Source organism: Vollenhovia emeryi, unplaced genomic scaffold (assembly GCF_000949405.1).
Source record: "Vollenhovia emeryi isolate VEMERY1.0 unplaced genomic scaffold, V.emery_V1.0 DF939125.1, whole genome shotgun sequence".
NCBI lineage: Eukaryota > Metazoa > Arthropoda > Insecta > Hymenoptera > Formicidae > Vollenhovia > Vollenhovia emeryi.
In genome coordinates this window covers 2,309,535-2,324,994 of record NW_011967241.1, presented here as the reverse complement: position 1 = coordinate 2,324,994, position 15,460 = coordinate 2,309,535, and the positions used below count along the sequence as shown (strand labels likewise).

The 15,460-nt window shown below is 37.0% G+C and overlaps 1 protein-coding gene across 16 annotated transcripts in view; it reads right to left on the bottom strand.

Annotated features, from left to right (window-relative positions):
• LOC105569254 (glutamate receptor ionotropic, NMDA 2B) overlaps window positions 1-15,460 on the bottom strand; it is a 160,524-nt gene that overhangs the window by 29,443 nt on the left and 115,621 nt on the right. For all 16 annotated transcript variants that reach the window (XR_001009487.1, XR_001009488.1, XM_012025571.1 and 13 more), the window contains 4 exons: window positions 13,932-14,110; window positions 13,197-13,611; window positions 10,996-11,179; window positions 10,403-10,541 (listed from right to left, as the gene is read on the bottom strand). Coding sequence is in view for 14 of the 16 variants with exons in the window: in XM_012025571.1 (XP_011880961.1) it covers window positions 10,403-10,541; window positions 10,996-11,179; window positions 13,197-13,611; window positions 13,932-14,110 (917 nt within the window). In the remaining 2 variants the exon portion in view is untranslated. The remainder of the gene's footprint in view (window positions 1-10,402; window positions 10,542-10,995; window positions 11,180-13,196; window positions 13,612-13,931; window positions 14,111-15,460) is intronic.

The following is a 15,460-nucleotide window of genomic DNA, read 5'->3' as shown; positions in this document are numbered from 1 at the left end:
AGAACAGACAAGTCGAAAATTACTTCGCACACGTCTATTCATAAAAGAATCGACAAACGTGGTACTGTGACATAAAATATTATATACATAATAAATATGGAAAATTATAGAACGCAGGTTAATTTTAGCTAATTTCTAAAGATGTGACAAATTTGTTTTCAAAAAAGAATAATTCCTATATCTATAGAAATGTTGCGCACGCATATTTAATATTTCACATAGTATATTTCTTAAAAGTAGTTATACATAAATATATCCCCGGTTTGAAACTTCATACGGACCGTATCTATTTCTATCACACTTCATGGTCCATTCATCAACTCCCGCGAGATGCGTTTAATCGAGTGCATTTGAACGCAAATTGATTTATTCCACACATTCCAAAACGGTCCATTCAAAGAGGTAATTTTACGGCGATGTGAACAAGGAACCAAACTAGAACAGTTTATTTACATTGTCAACATAACGCTCGCCGCTTTGTACGTTTCCGTCATTTTGTCCGATGCATTGCGCGCCGATGTCAACGGCTATTGTCTCTGTCAGCCCACCAAAATTTATTTGGCAGTCGTGTACTACAGTGAAGAAAGTAAATGACTTCTTGTAGAATGCATAGCAACTTTCCAGATGCAGAGGGGCCAATAAAATGAAATTGCATCGCTCCGGAGTGAGTGTTGCTCAACTTCTGAATATGTAAAGCTCTCGCTGGCGATGCGCGCGAGACATCTACATATTAGAAACCGATATACTGCACGCGGGAGTTGCACCGAGCATGTTGCCATGAAAATTCATATACACATCCGTACGGCTGTGTGATCGTACACTTTTTATATTCCCCTGTGCGAAGAAACGAAACTATCAGTACGTGCGACCAATCGAAGCCCACCGTTCTCTCTAGAAAAGCCGAGGATCATCCAGGAGATTTAAGCATTTGTAATTAAAAGTTCCGGATCCGGCGTTACGGTGTATTTGGAGCTTTTCGCTCGCGCGTACCCATCGACCGTATCCTGTGTCCGAGTCCGACCGTTGTGGAAAATCCTTGCGTCGGAATTACGACACGCGCATTCGTGCGTTAACGCTGTTACGTGGGATCGGAAGAGAGATTAAAGAAAATAACGCGTCAAACGGGATATTCGACAAACAAGATCGCGTTTTGAGAGGATAAGAAGGATAATCGTAGATTTCGGCACAGGACGTAATAATAGAATGTCATCTGACAAAGAGAATTGTATATGTACGTATCATTTAGTCCGTTTTTATTCAACATATAAAAAATAGCAATTGGTAATTAAGACGATAGCTTTAACGCTGATTTACAGAGTTGCAAATATATATATGGAGATTTTCCACCGACCGCCTTTATTTCCTTTTCGTGCAGCCAACTCTGCAATCACCGAAATTGTATCTTCATTTTAAATCGCGGCGACAATTAACAACGGAATAAACAATACGTGCTTCCTTCCGCTTTTGCACGTTACTCAGCTTAATTTAAATCGCGGATATAACGCGGGTCAGTAAACCGCAGGGAAGACTCGGAAATTAAACTTTCGCTGAGAAACATCTCGCGAAACGTCATGTGCAATGGCGCCGGTTACAAAGCGCCGGTGATGAATTAATGACTACATTAACGTGCCGTGAATTAATGAACAGATTACAAGTTCATTACACGAGTCGAGATTATATCGAGTTAACTGTGCGCCACGTGATACGCCGTAACGCGTTCTTTGACGTTGATATTCTCTGTCATGTTCCCTCTCGTCAAGGCAATTGCAAATGCTCTTTTGATGCGGGATCAACGTGATGTACCGTAAAATCTTACGGTATCTCCTAATTATCGTGTTCTCGTTGGTGCATCGTTCCTTAATTATAAGTTCCGCCGCCTGTTTAGTTCGCGACACGTTACCAGTTACATCTTGTTAACCAGTTTGTTGCACAGCGGCGGAACCCGAACTTCCCACACAATCACAGCAGTTGCAGTTATGAGACATTGCAGGTTGACATATTAACTGTACGTGACAATTATCACATCTTAAGCATCGTCCTTTGTACGCTATCGTCATTTTAAGCGCGTTTGTTAATTTTCTATCTGTATTTTCATTTTCACGCAGCAAGCAGACTATTGATAGGCTTACATCAAGTTATTGAATATGGCAACACATCGCGTACAATTTTAATCCATTTAGACAAAGAAGCAAAGGGACTGCAGTATAATTAATTAAATCGAGTCAAAATGAAAAATTTAACGAAGAAGAGTTTTGTTACACGTAAGAGGATTTATGAAAGCAATTCTCTTTTTCTGTAAAACGAATGCTTCTAAACTCTTGAAATTTTGCATTTAATTTAAAATCTGTACAAAATTTTTCAGAAACAAGACTTGAATCATTCAAAGAAACAATTTCCATCTAATGCGATTGCTGGTAACTTTTCAATTTATTATCGGAAAATGTATTTCCAACGTAACTTCTATTCTTTCTTCTAGCTTTCACGATATCCCGGAATACGTTCAAAAATTTAACTGTGCGTGACGTAAAAATTCATGGAGAATTCGTTGTACTAAGAATACTGGTCTTGGAAAAGGTTAATTGGTCCGCCAGGATTTCGACCGCGACATAAAGTCCCCACAATAGCCGTCCCTTCGATAAGCTCGGTCAGGTCAGGGGGGGGGGGGGAGAAAATGGGGATTACGGCTATACATTGTCGGCGTTTTACTGAAACCGTTTGCGACGATACATCCCGCAGTATTTGGCACGGCTCCAGCCACCCCGTTAAGTTCGCTACGGTTCCCTAATCTGTAAAACTTCCGACTTAAATTTCCGCCTGGTAACATCTTCCTCGAAGGGACGAGCGATTTTCAAGCTCGTTCAGGGGCTACGGTGCCCTCGTGGGTATCGCAATCGGGAATGCGAATGGAGAAGAACGTAAGTCACGAGACGTGACAGGAGAAAACGCATATGCGGCACGTGTACGCTCACAGTGTTGTTTCCGCCGGAAATTCAACGAGTTATCGCACTTTAAATTGCCGCCTGGACTTTTGGTCAAATAAAATGATAAAACGCCGTAATACACGTGGTTTTCTGCCGTTTTCCTTACGAGACCAATGTTCGCGCTGTGTATCGAATCACTTTGTCCGTAATAAAAATTATTATATGGATAATAATTGTTTTGATCGATTAAATTAAGAAATATCACAAAGAAATTACAAATTTAATAACGCAGTAAAAGGTCATTGTGATTCTATTGCGAACAAAATACTAAAATTTAGAAATCGCTGTGCTGTTTATTAACAGAAATGTTTGTTTATTAACAGAAATTTGAAATCTACTTTACTAATATTTAATAAATAAGAGTAGGTTGAAGCAAAACATTTTGCTAATAACGAATTATTATGCGCCATAAATATACAACTTCGATGTATCTGTTGGTTCTGAGGGAAACGTGAATTTAATGAAACATGAATTATTTAGGAGTATGTTCTATTTGCGTTTATGCAAATTAAAAGCTGCGGCATAATTACTTATAAATTATTATATCGCAGGCATAAAAGTAATGCGCAAAGGTAACGCGCTGAAAACTCGTCGGCGTCGAATGCCGCGCGAACGATCCTAACACAAGCGCGACAGGCGAGCTCGATCAATTTCTCTAATGTTTCGATTCTCTGTTCCACAGGCAATTAACACCGTCAACGAGTAAATGGAAGCGTCGAATAGCACTGTTCGGGCAATTTCGCTAATTAGCTCGCAACGCTGCACGTGTCTTAGGATACGCACGCGTCATCACGCATGTGCGTCACACGCGCGGTACCGAAAAGGTTCAAGTGACCACGAGGTTGTATCGTCGATGGTTAATTCCGGTGGCAGGCTCGTACAGTTTCGCTGTTTCCGATAATTGACTAATTATCCTCGTCCCGCGCTTACGGCTAACTATTTAGACACGACGTGCGCCGATTACCACCCTTTGTGCATGCTGTTTGCGGAAGGCGGCTCATCTCGTCCTTCATTCTCAGCACAACAGCCTCGTGACAACGAAGTCTACGGACTATAGACAGAAGTTTCACGGAATATTCTCATTAAAGTGCTAATGACACGAGAGAGTTATAACAAGGGTTTATTGGAGAACGCAGGTATGACGCGTTTGACATCGTGCTTTGGGTACGATTGCATTTTACGTAATTCATTCATGCTTTTTGCATAATTGCACATTACGCAATCCTGATTTACGGTATTCTTCAACGTATTACAATCTGAACATAAAGTTTCCTGTATAAATGAGGAACATCTATACTTATAATGATTATCTCCGTTGTGTAAAAGTACCTCTCTCACTTTGTAGATATTAGTTCCTTCCTAGCTAAGGTAATATCAGTTGTGACGTTGTACACGACAATTTATAATTTTCACTAACGTTCACTTCTATTTATCTTGTTTCGCGTACGATATATTGAAAATCCTATTATTTTAGGTATTCCGAAAAGGTGTTCAATAAATTGTCGCTTTCTTCGGATACGCCAGCCGAGCGCCTTAATTGATTTCTCTCTCCTGGTCATCTTTTGTTATCTTGCCCGATTTCGCGCCAAGGATTTCGCAACGTAATCCTCCGGATTGCCGAGGATCCTCGGAATCCGTTTTTGTTTGGAAGAATATAGGGCGTAGCGGAAAAAATCGATATGACTGCAGTGCAAAAATAAAGGACCACTTTGGCGCAAAATCGGCGGGTTATATCGCAGACTTTCCCGTTATAGCTTTCGCGCTGTACAAAATCTAAACGATTCGGGAGTAACATGACCATGTCGCGAATGATATCACGGAAGATCGGAAGTGGTCGTCGCGGATGGCGAGAATTGCTCGTCCGCGTTTTGCTAACGTTGCTATTGATTTCGGCGAACCATTTAAGGGGTCATCAATATTCATCTTCGTGCATGCTCATGCTCATCCCGCTGACTATTGCACATCCTAATTAACTGCATATACAGATTTTAATATATGAATTAATATCACGTGTAATTGTTGAACATGTTGTATGTTACACAATATTATATTTATTTATATCATCTGAAATTAATTATGTACGTTTGTCTATGTAGTAATTAATTGCATCATTTGTTTCTCGAAATCTCTACGTGTCGTAATGAAAATGATTTTATCAATTAAGGTATTTACACACTGAATAACTTATTATCAAGTAGATTAGCCGATACACATTTTTATGTTTCATTCGGCATATTATTAATTTAATACAAACTCAATATAACAAGCATTAAAAATTTTTCAACTCTTAATTATAAGTGCAGCAGTTGTAATCTACAATCTTTTGGTTGTGTTAAAAAATAGAAACTTCGTCAATAAATAAGTTGCCATTTGTACAACTCGTGCATGAAGAAAAACATATTAATTATGAGAATATTCATTGCCAATATCTGAAAATAATATTATTTTAGAGAGCGAGAAATCGTAGCAATTAGTATAAGCTATCAGTGGGTTATACATATATTACAAATCAATAAAAGTTATCGTTTTATCGAATATAACAAGGAAAATTGCTCGTATGTGCCTTGAATTTTGAATCCTTGGGTTGTCACGCGTTATTAGTCGCGCCTCTGGCCAACAATCAATATCTCATTACTTTCAATTTACTGCGAACTATTGCACGCCTATATCACCAAAATTGCGATAATAAATTTCATTAATTAGTTGAGCTTCATAGAATATTTTCTAATTAATTTTAATAACTATTTTTAATATGTGATTTATGTATTGTATAATTTTAAATATAAATTTTCAGTATAACATCTAAGGAATAAATCAATTGTTTAAATATTGTAGAGTAACACTTGATACTAAATAAAATTAAACAGGGCAATGTAAATTAATTAAAGAGACTATTTTATAAATTAATAAGACACGAAGATTATAACTAATTGGTAATATTTCGATTTCAAAATATATTTTGAGCAAGTGTGACACAAATTTCACAACATTATCAGAATACAATTATTGTAATTTGATAAAAAATGTAAAAATAATAAAATAACGAGAAGTAATTAACAAACTGGACAATAGTAAAATATTTTTTGGAGCAATTATTTTTTGCGTACATTAACTGATATAATTTATTTCAATTTGTTAGAATTAAAAGAGGAAGCAGACAGAGACGGAGACAGTGGGGGGAGAGGGAGAGAGAGAGCATTTACACATAAAGCAATAGTTTGAAATATCGACTAAGTGGCGAGAGCTCGTTGCGTGTACGTTTATATGTGTACAGTTGATTGTCGGAGTCACATCACACGTTATCCCGCCGATGCATGCATACTAATTAATTCTAGCTGCAGCTTCCTAAGTGACGACCCAATTTTGCACGATTGCGCGAATGCAGGAGGGTTCTGGAGTAAACTGCGTTCCGACGAGTTTGGTGCGATTCTTGCGCCGGGAATTGGGATTTAGCGGATGTACCTAACGTGATTAGCCGATCGACGCGTTTCACGCGCGATACCGCTCGCATCGGACAGACTTTGATCCGATAATCCGCTTATTTTGCAAAAGGCTGGCAATTTAGTAGCGAAATGTGCGGGGAAACACGTGCAGGTCGGAGTATGATGCATCACCGGAGCCGCTGAAATTTTGTCATGAATACTCGGTGTCTTTTGTACATGAAGATTGATATCGGAGGAAGATTTGAGGAAGATATTTCATTTCTTCAATTTATGGCATCAACAACCGTACCTATAAATTGGATGAATTTATTTATAAGTTCCCTATAGAAGAGAAACGTGGTATAACTTTATGCTTAAAATAATCCATAAAAGACTACTTCAAATATAAGATCAAATTTTTGTCGAACAAATTAAATGGCTATCACGCTCGAAGAGAAGATATTATAACATAACGTACAAATCAATAATCTTATGGAGAAACTGTATTGACTTGTACGTTATGATTTAAGTTTATAAAGATTAGATTTTAAAAACTAATTGGAGTATCATGAGTTCATTACGTATAATTATGCAGAAAAATTGTATAGAATTACGTTATAGAATAATATTTTCTTGAAATATTAACAGTGTTTAATCTCTTTTAAACATTTTAATTTCTTTGGAACAGTTGTGAACTTGATTATGCAGCCGCTATAAAGATATAAAACATTTCAATGCCTTTGACATTCTAATGAACTCATGATACAAAGAATCTTGCATTCAATAGCATTATTTACGCCATGCTGATGTACGTTGCACAACATAAGAATATTATTAACGTCCGAGATTCAATATTCTCTGTGAAAAGCACGTATTATCTGCTTGACGCGATTTTTCATCAACTATTTTTCATTATGCAACTAAAAAATATAAATTTTTTTTATATTTAAATTTAAAACTGCATGTTTTCTTCCACATTCGTGCATTACAATACTATTCTCCCTTATCAACTTGTCAGCGCAATTTTACACAAGAAATACAAAGTTCGCCTATTCGAGATCTCCAATTAATTATTTCTAGCACAGTGAAACGGAAGGCTGTCACCGTCAAAATGAGATAAACAGAAACATGAGATCTTGTTATTCCGAAATCTACCAGAGATGATTCGCGTTGACATACAAACGGAGGATATAATTAGAAACGGGACGAAGTTGCGATACCGCGCGATGGATTGGAATCTTTGGAGTGGCAAAGTGTCGAGATGATTGTCTTTAAAAGAAATAATTAAAATCGTGACTGGCGCACGCGAATTGCTAGAATCGAGGCGGCCGCGCGTGTTGGTGTAACAAAGTTTCGTGTCCCGCCGCGCCGGTTGTAGGACAGCAAATGAAATTTTAGCGTAGCTTTCATTACGTGACGAGCTAGGTGCTGGATTAATAGCGTTTCAATTATAGCTGCGACTAAGATAAGCGCAGATAAATGCGTCACAATAAATGTAGAACTCGAATACAGAAATAGTAATCTCGTTTATTCAAAAGGTATTTAAATGTATGTCGATATTTCCTTTCAGACGTGCATTATTTCGACTAATTTATATGTATATATATTTTTTTTAAACGTTGTAAAAATAATTCAGACTTTGCTCGTCACTCGATGCGTGACTCCACCTCTATAAACAAATAAACCATTTTGCATGCCTGCCGGGTCCGGCCTTCCGCTCCTTGTGCGCTCATTCGACCAGACGTTTTTATCAATTACACGATAACTATTGCTAATTTTGCAAAACGGTACATGATTTTTCTTCTCAGTTCAACTCAATCTACCGTAATTTTTAGTTTGGCTACTAACGAGTCTGACACCCTGTGTATTTTCAGTAAAATATTAAACTATGTGAAAAATAAATATTCATAAACACTTATTATTAAGTGGTATTATCTCTAAACTGTAACCGCATTATAGTTGCATAAAAAAGATTCGAGACTTTCTAAAACTAATACTTGGGAATATTAGAACAATATTTTATCAAAGTAGAGGCTGTAAAGTACCGTCCCGGTGCGGATCATAATATATTATGAATAGCCTGTGCAAAGTATAAAAGCTTTATCAGCCATTCAGGAAAAAAGTCTATCTTGACGGCAAGCTCATCCTCCACAAATGGCGAATTTACTGAAGCGGATGGATGATAAATTCTTGCCTGTGTCGAGACGTCGTGGTTCTCACAACGCAAGCGTTTCAAACTTTAATGAGGTGACGAAAGAATTTCCTGGATGAAACGGTTCGCTGAACAAAGATGGATTCGTGTCGCAAGAGGAATGCCGAAAGGTGGAGTTAAACTTCGCCGGCATTTCTGACGAAATTCCCATCAAACTTGTAAAACTCGATACCGCTGTTAAAACTTACAAACGCAGTAAAAAGTCTCCTACGAATATTTAATGATGCGTTACGATGGCAATAAAAGTATGCAGAAAAGAGAGTGTGCAGAAATCTGAAACTTTCTGCGTTACACTTATTTTTTATAATTAAAAAATAATTTACATAACAAGAGACTACGACAATTAAATCAATAGCAAGTGTATTAATAAATATTAATAAATTTGAATAATAATAAAGGCGAGTAATATTGTTGTTGAAATGTACAATAATGGTAACTAAAAATTCTGTATGATGGTAGAATTCTGTGTGCAATTACGTTTACAATTGTTTGAAAATCATGCAGATTTTCTGATATTTAATTTGGTGCAAAACCTGTATGAATTTCTGGGAAAAGAAAATTTTTCCAATACAATATCTTCCACGGGAAGTTTTACTGCGCACATTAAGGGATGCAATATTAGTTTTATATACCACAAAGCGCCACGCAGTAGTCTCTTAGCTGCTACTGCGTACGTGACAATTGTGCTGCCGTTTCTGCCGGCGAAGGAAACGGGTGCGTCCTGAAATACCTTGCCGAGCATTTCATAACGCGATTATGAGCCATCCAAGTCTGACAATTTCTAGAAAGCATCAGCCCGGCAGAGCATGCCTCCGCTCGCTGGATGGGAGATTCAACCAGCGAGACTTAATGGAAACCTCCACTGACGCATTAATTTATTATCAGAGATGATCCGGCGCCGCACTGTGAAAACGATAAAGGATACGGATTACGATGAAGTTGTCCCGTCAATTAATAGAGCGGCACTTCGTTTGTGGTTCTTCGGTGAGCAGATTGCAAAAGGAATATCATCGGCGCCGGGCGTAAGAGGAAACTGAAGTTTACCGCAATTCCGCGGCTCAGTGCCGTAAATCCAATGTAACGAAAGAGACGATCACGAAGTTATATATAGCGCGGCCCCTTTGAGCCTTTTCGGCAGCGAGGGTGATAAATTCTACATTTTTACTCGATAACGCTTCTTCGGCTTGAAGCCAGCTCGTGCACAACGAAAAAAACAAAAAACAATTTCCGCCCATTGCGTGTTTTCGTCAGCTCGTTTTTCTAACACAGTTTTTACTTTAGTGAGTTTATTTTTTTATTTTATTTATTGAACACTTCGCATTGTCTAATTCACGAACATCTAATTAAAAAGTTCTTGTGCAATTAATAAAAACGTATTAATCTTTAATATCACAATTTCATTTCTTTCGTATCGAAATAATTTGTTGGTCAAAAAAACTTTTCGTGCAAAATTGTTATTAGCTATAATAGAAAATGCGTATATTTTCTTTCTAACTTAATCTTTATACTAGAAATTCTTTCTGTTTGTTGCAAACATGTGGAAATATAATATCTCGTTGCATTAATGACATCGCGATGAAATTCTGTTTCAGTCAACGAAGGTGGCGTCAAGATTCTAATCTTGGTTTGGCGCTTTAGTTTAATTATTCGTTCGTCTTTATGTATTTATTTGCGAACGCTCGGAGCTGCATTGTGAATGGTCGTATTTTGCGTCGCGACTAGCAATAGCTTTTCGGAAGGTAAAGTTTCGTGGCTGGTAAAGTGCATGCGAGATGATTTGAGCTTACCTCCTCCCAAACAAGCTGCTTGCTAACTCCCGGTCGAAGGTTCATAATTTTCAACTCAGCCGCCTTTAACACGCCGTCTTGAGTAAACTCTACGTTCGGCTTTCCTTGATCAGCCTCGACGGAAACGTTCTTCAAATATCTGAATAAGAGAAAGAGATATAACGCCTTATCATGCATGAAGCAAGAGCTGTAAGTATTTTGTAAAAATTATACTTAAAGCCATTATACAGACATCATCTATAACTTTTATGATATTGAAGTATTAATATGTATATGAAGTAGCATTAAAATATTAAATTGCGATACATAAACAAGATTATAATATTAAATTACTAAATACAATGCACGAGTTCGAATCGTTTAGTAAAATTAACATTTTCATTTTGTAATATTATACGAAACAAATAAAATGTATTATTCTCTACTGATATGAGGAATATGATTCTCGAACAGTTTACAAAATTCTGTTAATTTATTGCAAAGTTTGTAACAATTGTCTGTAACATCAATCGAAGAAAATTTCAATCAGAAAATTCCGCGTGAATGGTGCATAAACAAATCTATTCACATTTTAATAAATTACATAAAATTACTTGAAAAATAGATCCCCCGTGCTCCACCGTGATTCACCGACGCCTTCGCAGCTCAGTTGAGTGTTCAGGCTGCGATTCACATTTTTCGGATCATTGATGAAGTCTTCGACACCGTAAGCATAGACCTTGATTGCCGTTGTGATTTCGTTTACCAAGCTTTCACCGCTCGTATCGAAATGTACACCTGCAGCAGCAAAAAGATATCGGACGGACTCGTTAATGCGATTTTATTACCAGCGAGATTTAGATGAATTTGCACGACGACCAGCTCAGCTCTACAAGTATAAAGAAGGAGATTTTTCCATTTTTTCCCCTGTCGATTATAATCGGATGAAAACGGGTGGACAACTGAACGAGAAATTGAAACTAATTTATGAGACACGGGTTTTAATTCTCAATATAGAGCTTTTATTTAAACTGTTTGATAATCTTTTGAGAGCTTGCGATTTACAGAAACTGTATTTTTTAAGTATCTGGTCTTTACGTTGCTCTGATTTTCTTTTTGTTAATTTTTTAACAAGTTCGTGATTCTGTTTATACTGAAAGCTGCTTAAGAAAAATATAACTTTAAATATCAAATATTTATTTGTGCCTCGGTTAAGAAGTTAATGAAAAATGAATTCTCTGTAGATATAACTTAATAAAAAGTAAAAAGATAAAAGCAACAAAACAATACCAATTTTACGATAATTTTTATAATAAATTTTCTCTCTGGTTATAACTTTGGCTGTTGATTATATTTCACATAAGTTTAACAATATTTGCAGGTTATTTCTTTTTTATATGAAGAATATATCTTTTTTTCACAAAGAATTTTTACGGAGAACTTGCACCTTACAGAATTTTATTCAACCAGATTTTTATGCGACACACTGCGCCAACTACATTTCCATAAATATCAAAAGTGTGAGCAGGACACGAACGAGAGAGAGAGGAAGAGAGAGAAAAATGAAGATAAATCGATGTATCGCAAGGCCGAGAAACGTTGGCGATTCATGCAAGAATCACCGATTTGTCTTGTTCTTTTTGTTCGGCAGAAGTTGGCCTGTGAAAATCACAAGTCAACAAAATTGTCCTGTATTGTATACGAGTGTTTTAAAATAAACTATCCTTTGAAAATTTAGTGAAACACTTGTACAGAGAAATTTTAAATTCCACGCGACCGTCCTCAGAAATTTTGCAGAGCTGCAAATAGCACATAACATCTTTTTGATGAAATATGTAAAATTGTTACTTTTTTTCGTATTAGCTAAAATAAATGTGGATTCATACGAATGGTTGAATATGCACTCCTGCAGCACCGGGAGAGAGAGCTAGAGAATATTAAATATAAGCAACGTTTACTTTGCTCGATTCATAGCAATCGTGTTTAAGAACACGGGGTGTTTGCGTACTACATAGAGGGAGTTTATCGCGCTAGTTTTAGCTCGCAGAAATTCAGACGCAAGAGATTCAATCCGAGTTATGTTATTCCACGTGGTTCACTGGGAGGAATTCGACGAATTTATTTTTCCCTCAAGGATATTCTTGGAACATTCTCAAGGAAGGAATCAATTTTCTGTTTCCGCGATTCTGGTCACGGTGTGAATAACTTTCCCGTCTACCCGCCTGAAAGGCATGCATTCTTATCGATAAAAGACGTATTCTGAGTGTTAACGTATGTAACTGACGTAAATATAGCACCCGTTTTACCGCGGTGCCTAGCATATTCGACGGTTACATACATACACCTATATTTCCAACGCATATGTACATTAATAATTAATCAGAATTGTTTTTCTTTTACTACATGCATATGTACGTACTTGTATCGTGTCTTACTTAAGGAACAATTATTTTAAAACTTTGATATAATAAATAAACCTAATTGTTTAATCTTTGGAATATGTTTTAATGTACTGTTATTATTAATTAATTATAAGACGAGAAAGAAACTTACAAAAACTTAATTTCTTAAGTATGAAAATGTCCCAGCAAAATTGAATCAAAACTACACATATAAAAATTGTAAATATAATTAAAATATACCACAATTGTTTAATTAATTTCCGTATCTGCATGTTTTAACGCGCGGATCACAGTTCTCGCATAATTTGGCTGAAGACTCGCACACACGGATCTTCCTGGGGTATTCCAAACTTATGTGATTTTGCAGATCCACTAGCCGCAAATACGTGGTTGCGATAAATTTTGCCACTCACCTAACATTCCGACCGGGAACTGACTGGGGGTTTGTAGATTCTCAATAACGCTCTGCGTGACGACCCACACGTAATTTTCACCGGTAATTTTGTAATCCCTGGCAGCGTTCAGGATAGAAGCAGCCTCCTCTCTGGTCGAGTACAGTAGCATCACTCGAGATTCACTGTTGACTAGCTCCATCAGATCATGTGGTTCCGTAACCAGAATAGCGTTCAGTATGGTGAACTTGAATGTGTCCTGCATGTCGGAGATTCTCTCTCTGACCGCCTGTATGAAGTCGTCGTGACCAGCTATTTGCGAGGTGACTACGCTAAACTGATGCCACTTGTACCTCTCCAGGATACTCAGCATCGCCGCGGTCTGATGTTCCAGCGACGGTGCCAGTTGCAGCTGTAGGTTGCTCTGCGACGCCCGCTGCAAACCAACGGAATCTCCGTTATGTTTCACGAATGTTGGCGAAAATACGCCAACTGTATAACTTCATTTCACTTAAATTTCAGTTTTACATTACACAAAAATCTTTCGATGTCTATACATAGAGAAAGAAGGAGCAAATGCTGTGAACTTGCTTCATTGCAAACCGCACGATTTACCTCATATATTTTAATATAACTCGAGAAATTCTTTGATGCTAATGAAAAATTCACCCGCGAGCAAATATTGTTTGCCCGCTCGGTAGAAACATTAACTCGTAAATTCTTTCGTACTTTTTCATTTCTGTTATATCAACTTACTCGCTCCAGTCCGGAATTATCGGCATTCCATGCGATCACAGGAATTCCTAAGTAACCGGCCAATTGAAGAAAATATTGAGCGCTGGCCGTACTACGTCCGTATTGCTCGTAGTTCATAAGGTATAAGATGGCCGATACGTTCAGCGAAAGAAACTCCTTGCAAAGTGAGTCCAGGATAGCTGAAACACAAAAATTACTCGATAATTAATAATTCGAATAAATAAATATTCCAAGTGTTGACCTTATTTAAAGAAAAATTTAAAAAATCTTTAATTCCTATTAATATTTGCATAGCGCTGCTTGACGTAATACACATTAATGGTTTCCAATAATTCGAAACCTACAGAACGATAACAAATGAGTGGAAATAACAATCGTTTATTTCAGTTCATTATGTTCTCTTTCCAATTTGTCTTTACTTTTAGAATTTTACCGAACGATTGGATTAGCAATCTAATCGAATAAATATTGGCGGACGATTGGCGTCATACTTTGCAAATTACGACAATCGAGTTAGATCAAGCGGATCTTCATTTCATCAGAGCAATTTATAAGCGCATCTACATACCGAATGCACTATCATTTAGCCGCAGGAATAAAGCGGGACGTGTAGCTTCAACTTTTTGCGACGACCATCCCAGTTACGCCGCGCGTTATTCTTTCCCGCTGAATTTATCTCCGCGCCTTTATCACACGCACACCCATTTTTCGAAAAGCGAGAAGCAAAACGACGACGGAACGGCGGCCACGAATGTAGGTTCAACCTATCTCACGCAGCGACACGCTTAACCGACTGACCTCGTTTTCGTTCTGCCCTTATTATTTCGAAATACAGAGTAATTGCAAGTTTTAGTTTAACTGATTTTTATTTCATGCGATATTTCTTCCATTTGGCTTATCCGATCCAATTTAATAAACAGCACGAGGACTGTAACATAGAACTGGACTAGTTGTGTTGGTCTTACAATTGATCGAACAGTAGATCAAAATTAATAATCCATATATTTTAGATAAACTTGTATATTTACCGGCGGCTTGAAATTGTTTCGCATTCATGGAAATCGTATGTGTAACTGTGTAACTTGATAACTGCATTAATTCAAAAATATTCTCTGGCTCGTAAAACACTCTTATGATATAATGTTTCGTGAAATACAAGTGTTCCATTGTTCAGTCAAGTACAGAGAAGATTGATCGTCATAAAAGGGTTTTATCCCATGGTCTTACGCTATATGATCTCTTCAACGACCACTTCTAATTTTAAAACATCTTGTACAGTAGTTGTAATTTGAATATGACAGATTTTTAGATGCCATTAAAAAATATGTATGTATATTTGACACACGCGTTTTTTCCCAATCTTCATTTTGTTGAATTTAATGAAGGTTGAAATAGATTTCATCCTGTTAAAAGTTATAAATATTTCAACAAAAGAACCAACATTTTCTTCTCTATGTGTGAATAACTATTTTATATTTATGAAACTGTATTCATATAAAACGCATTTTTCTTGTTGATTTTTGACAATA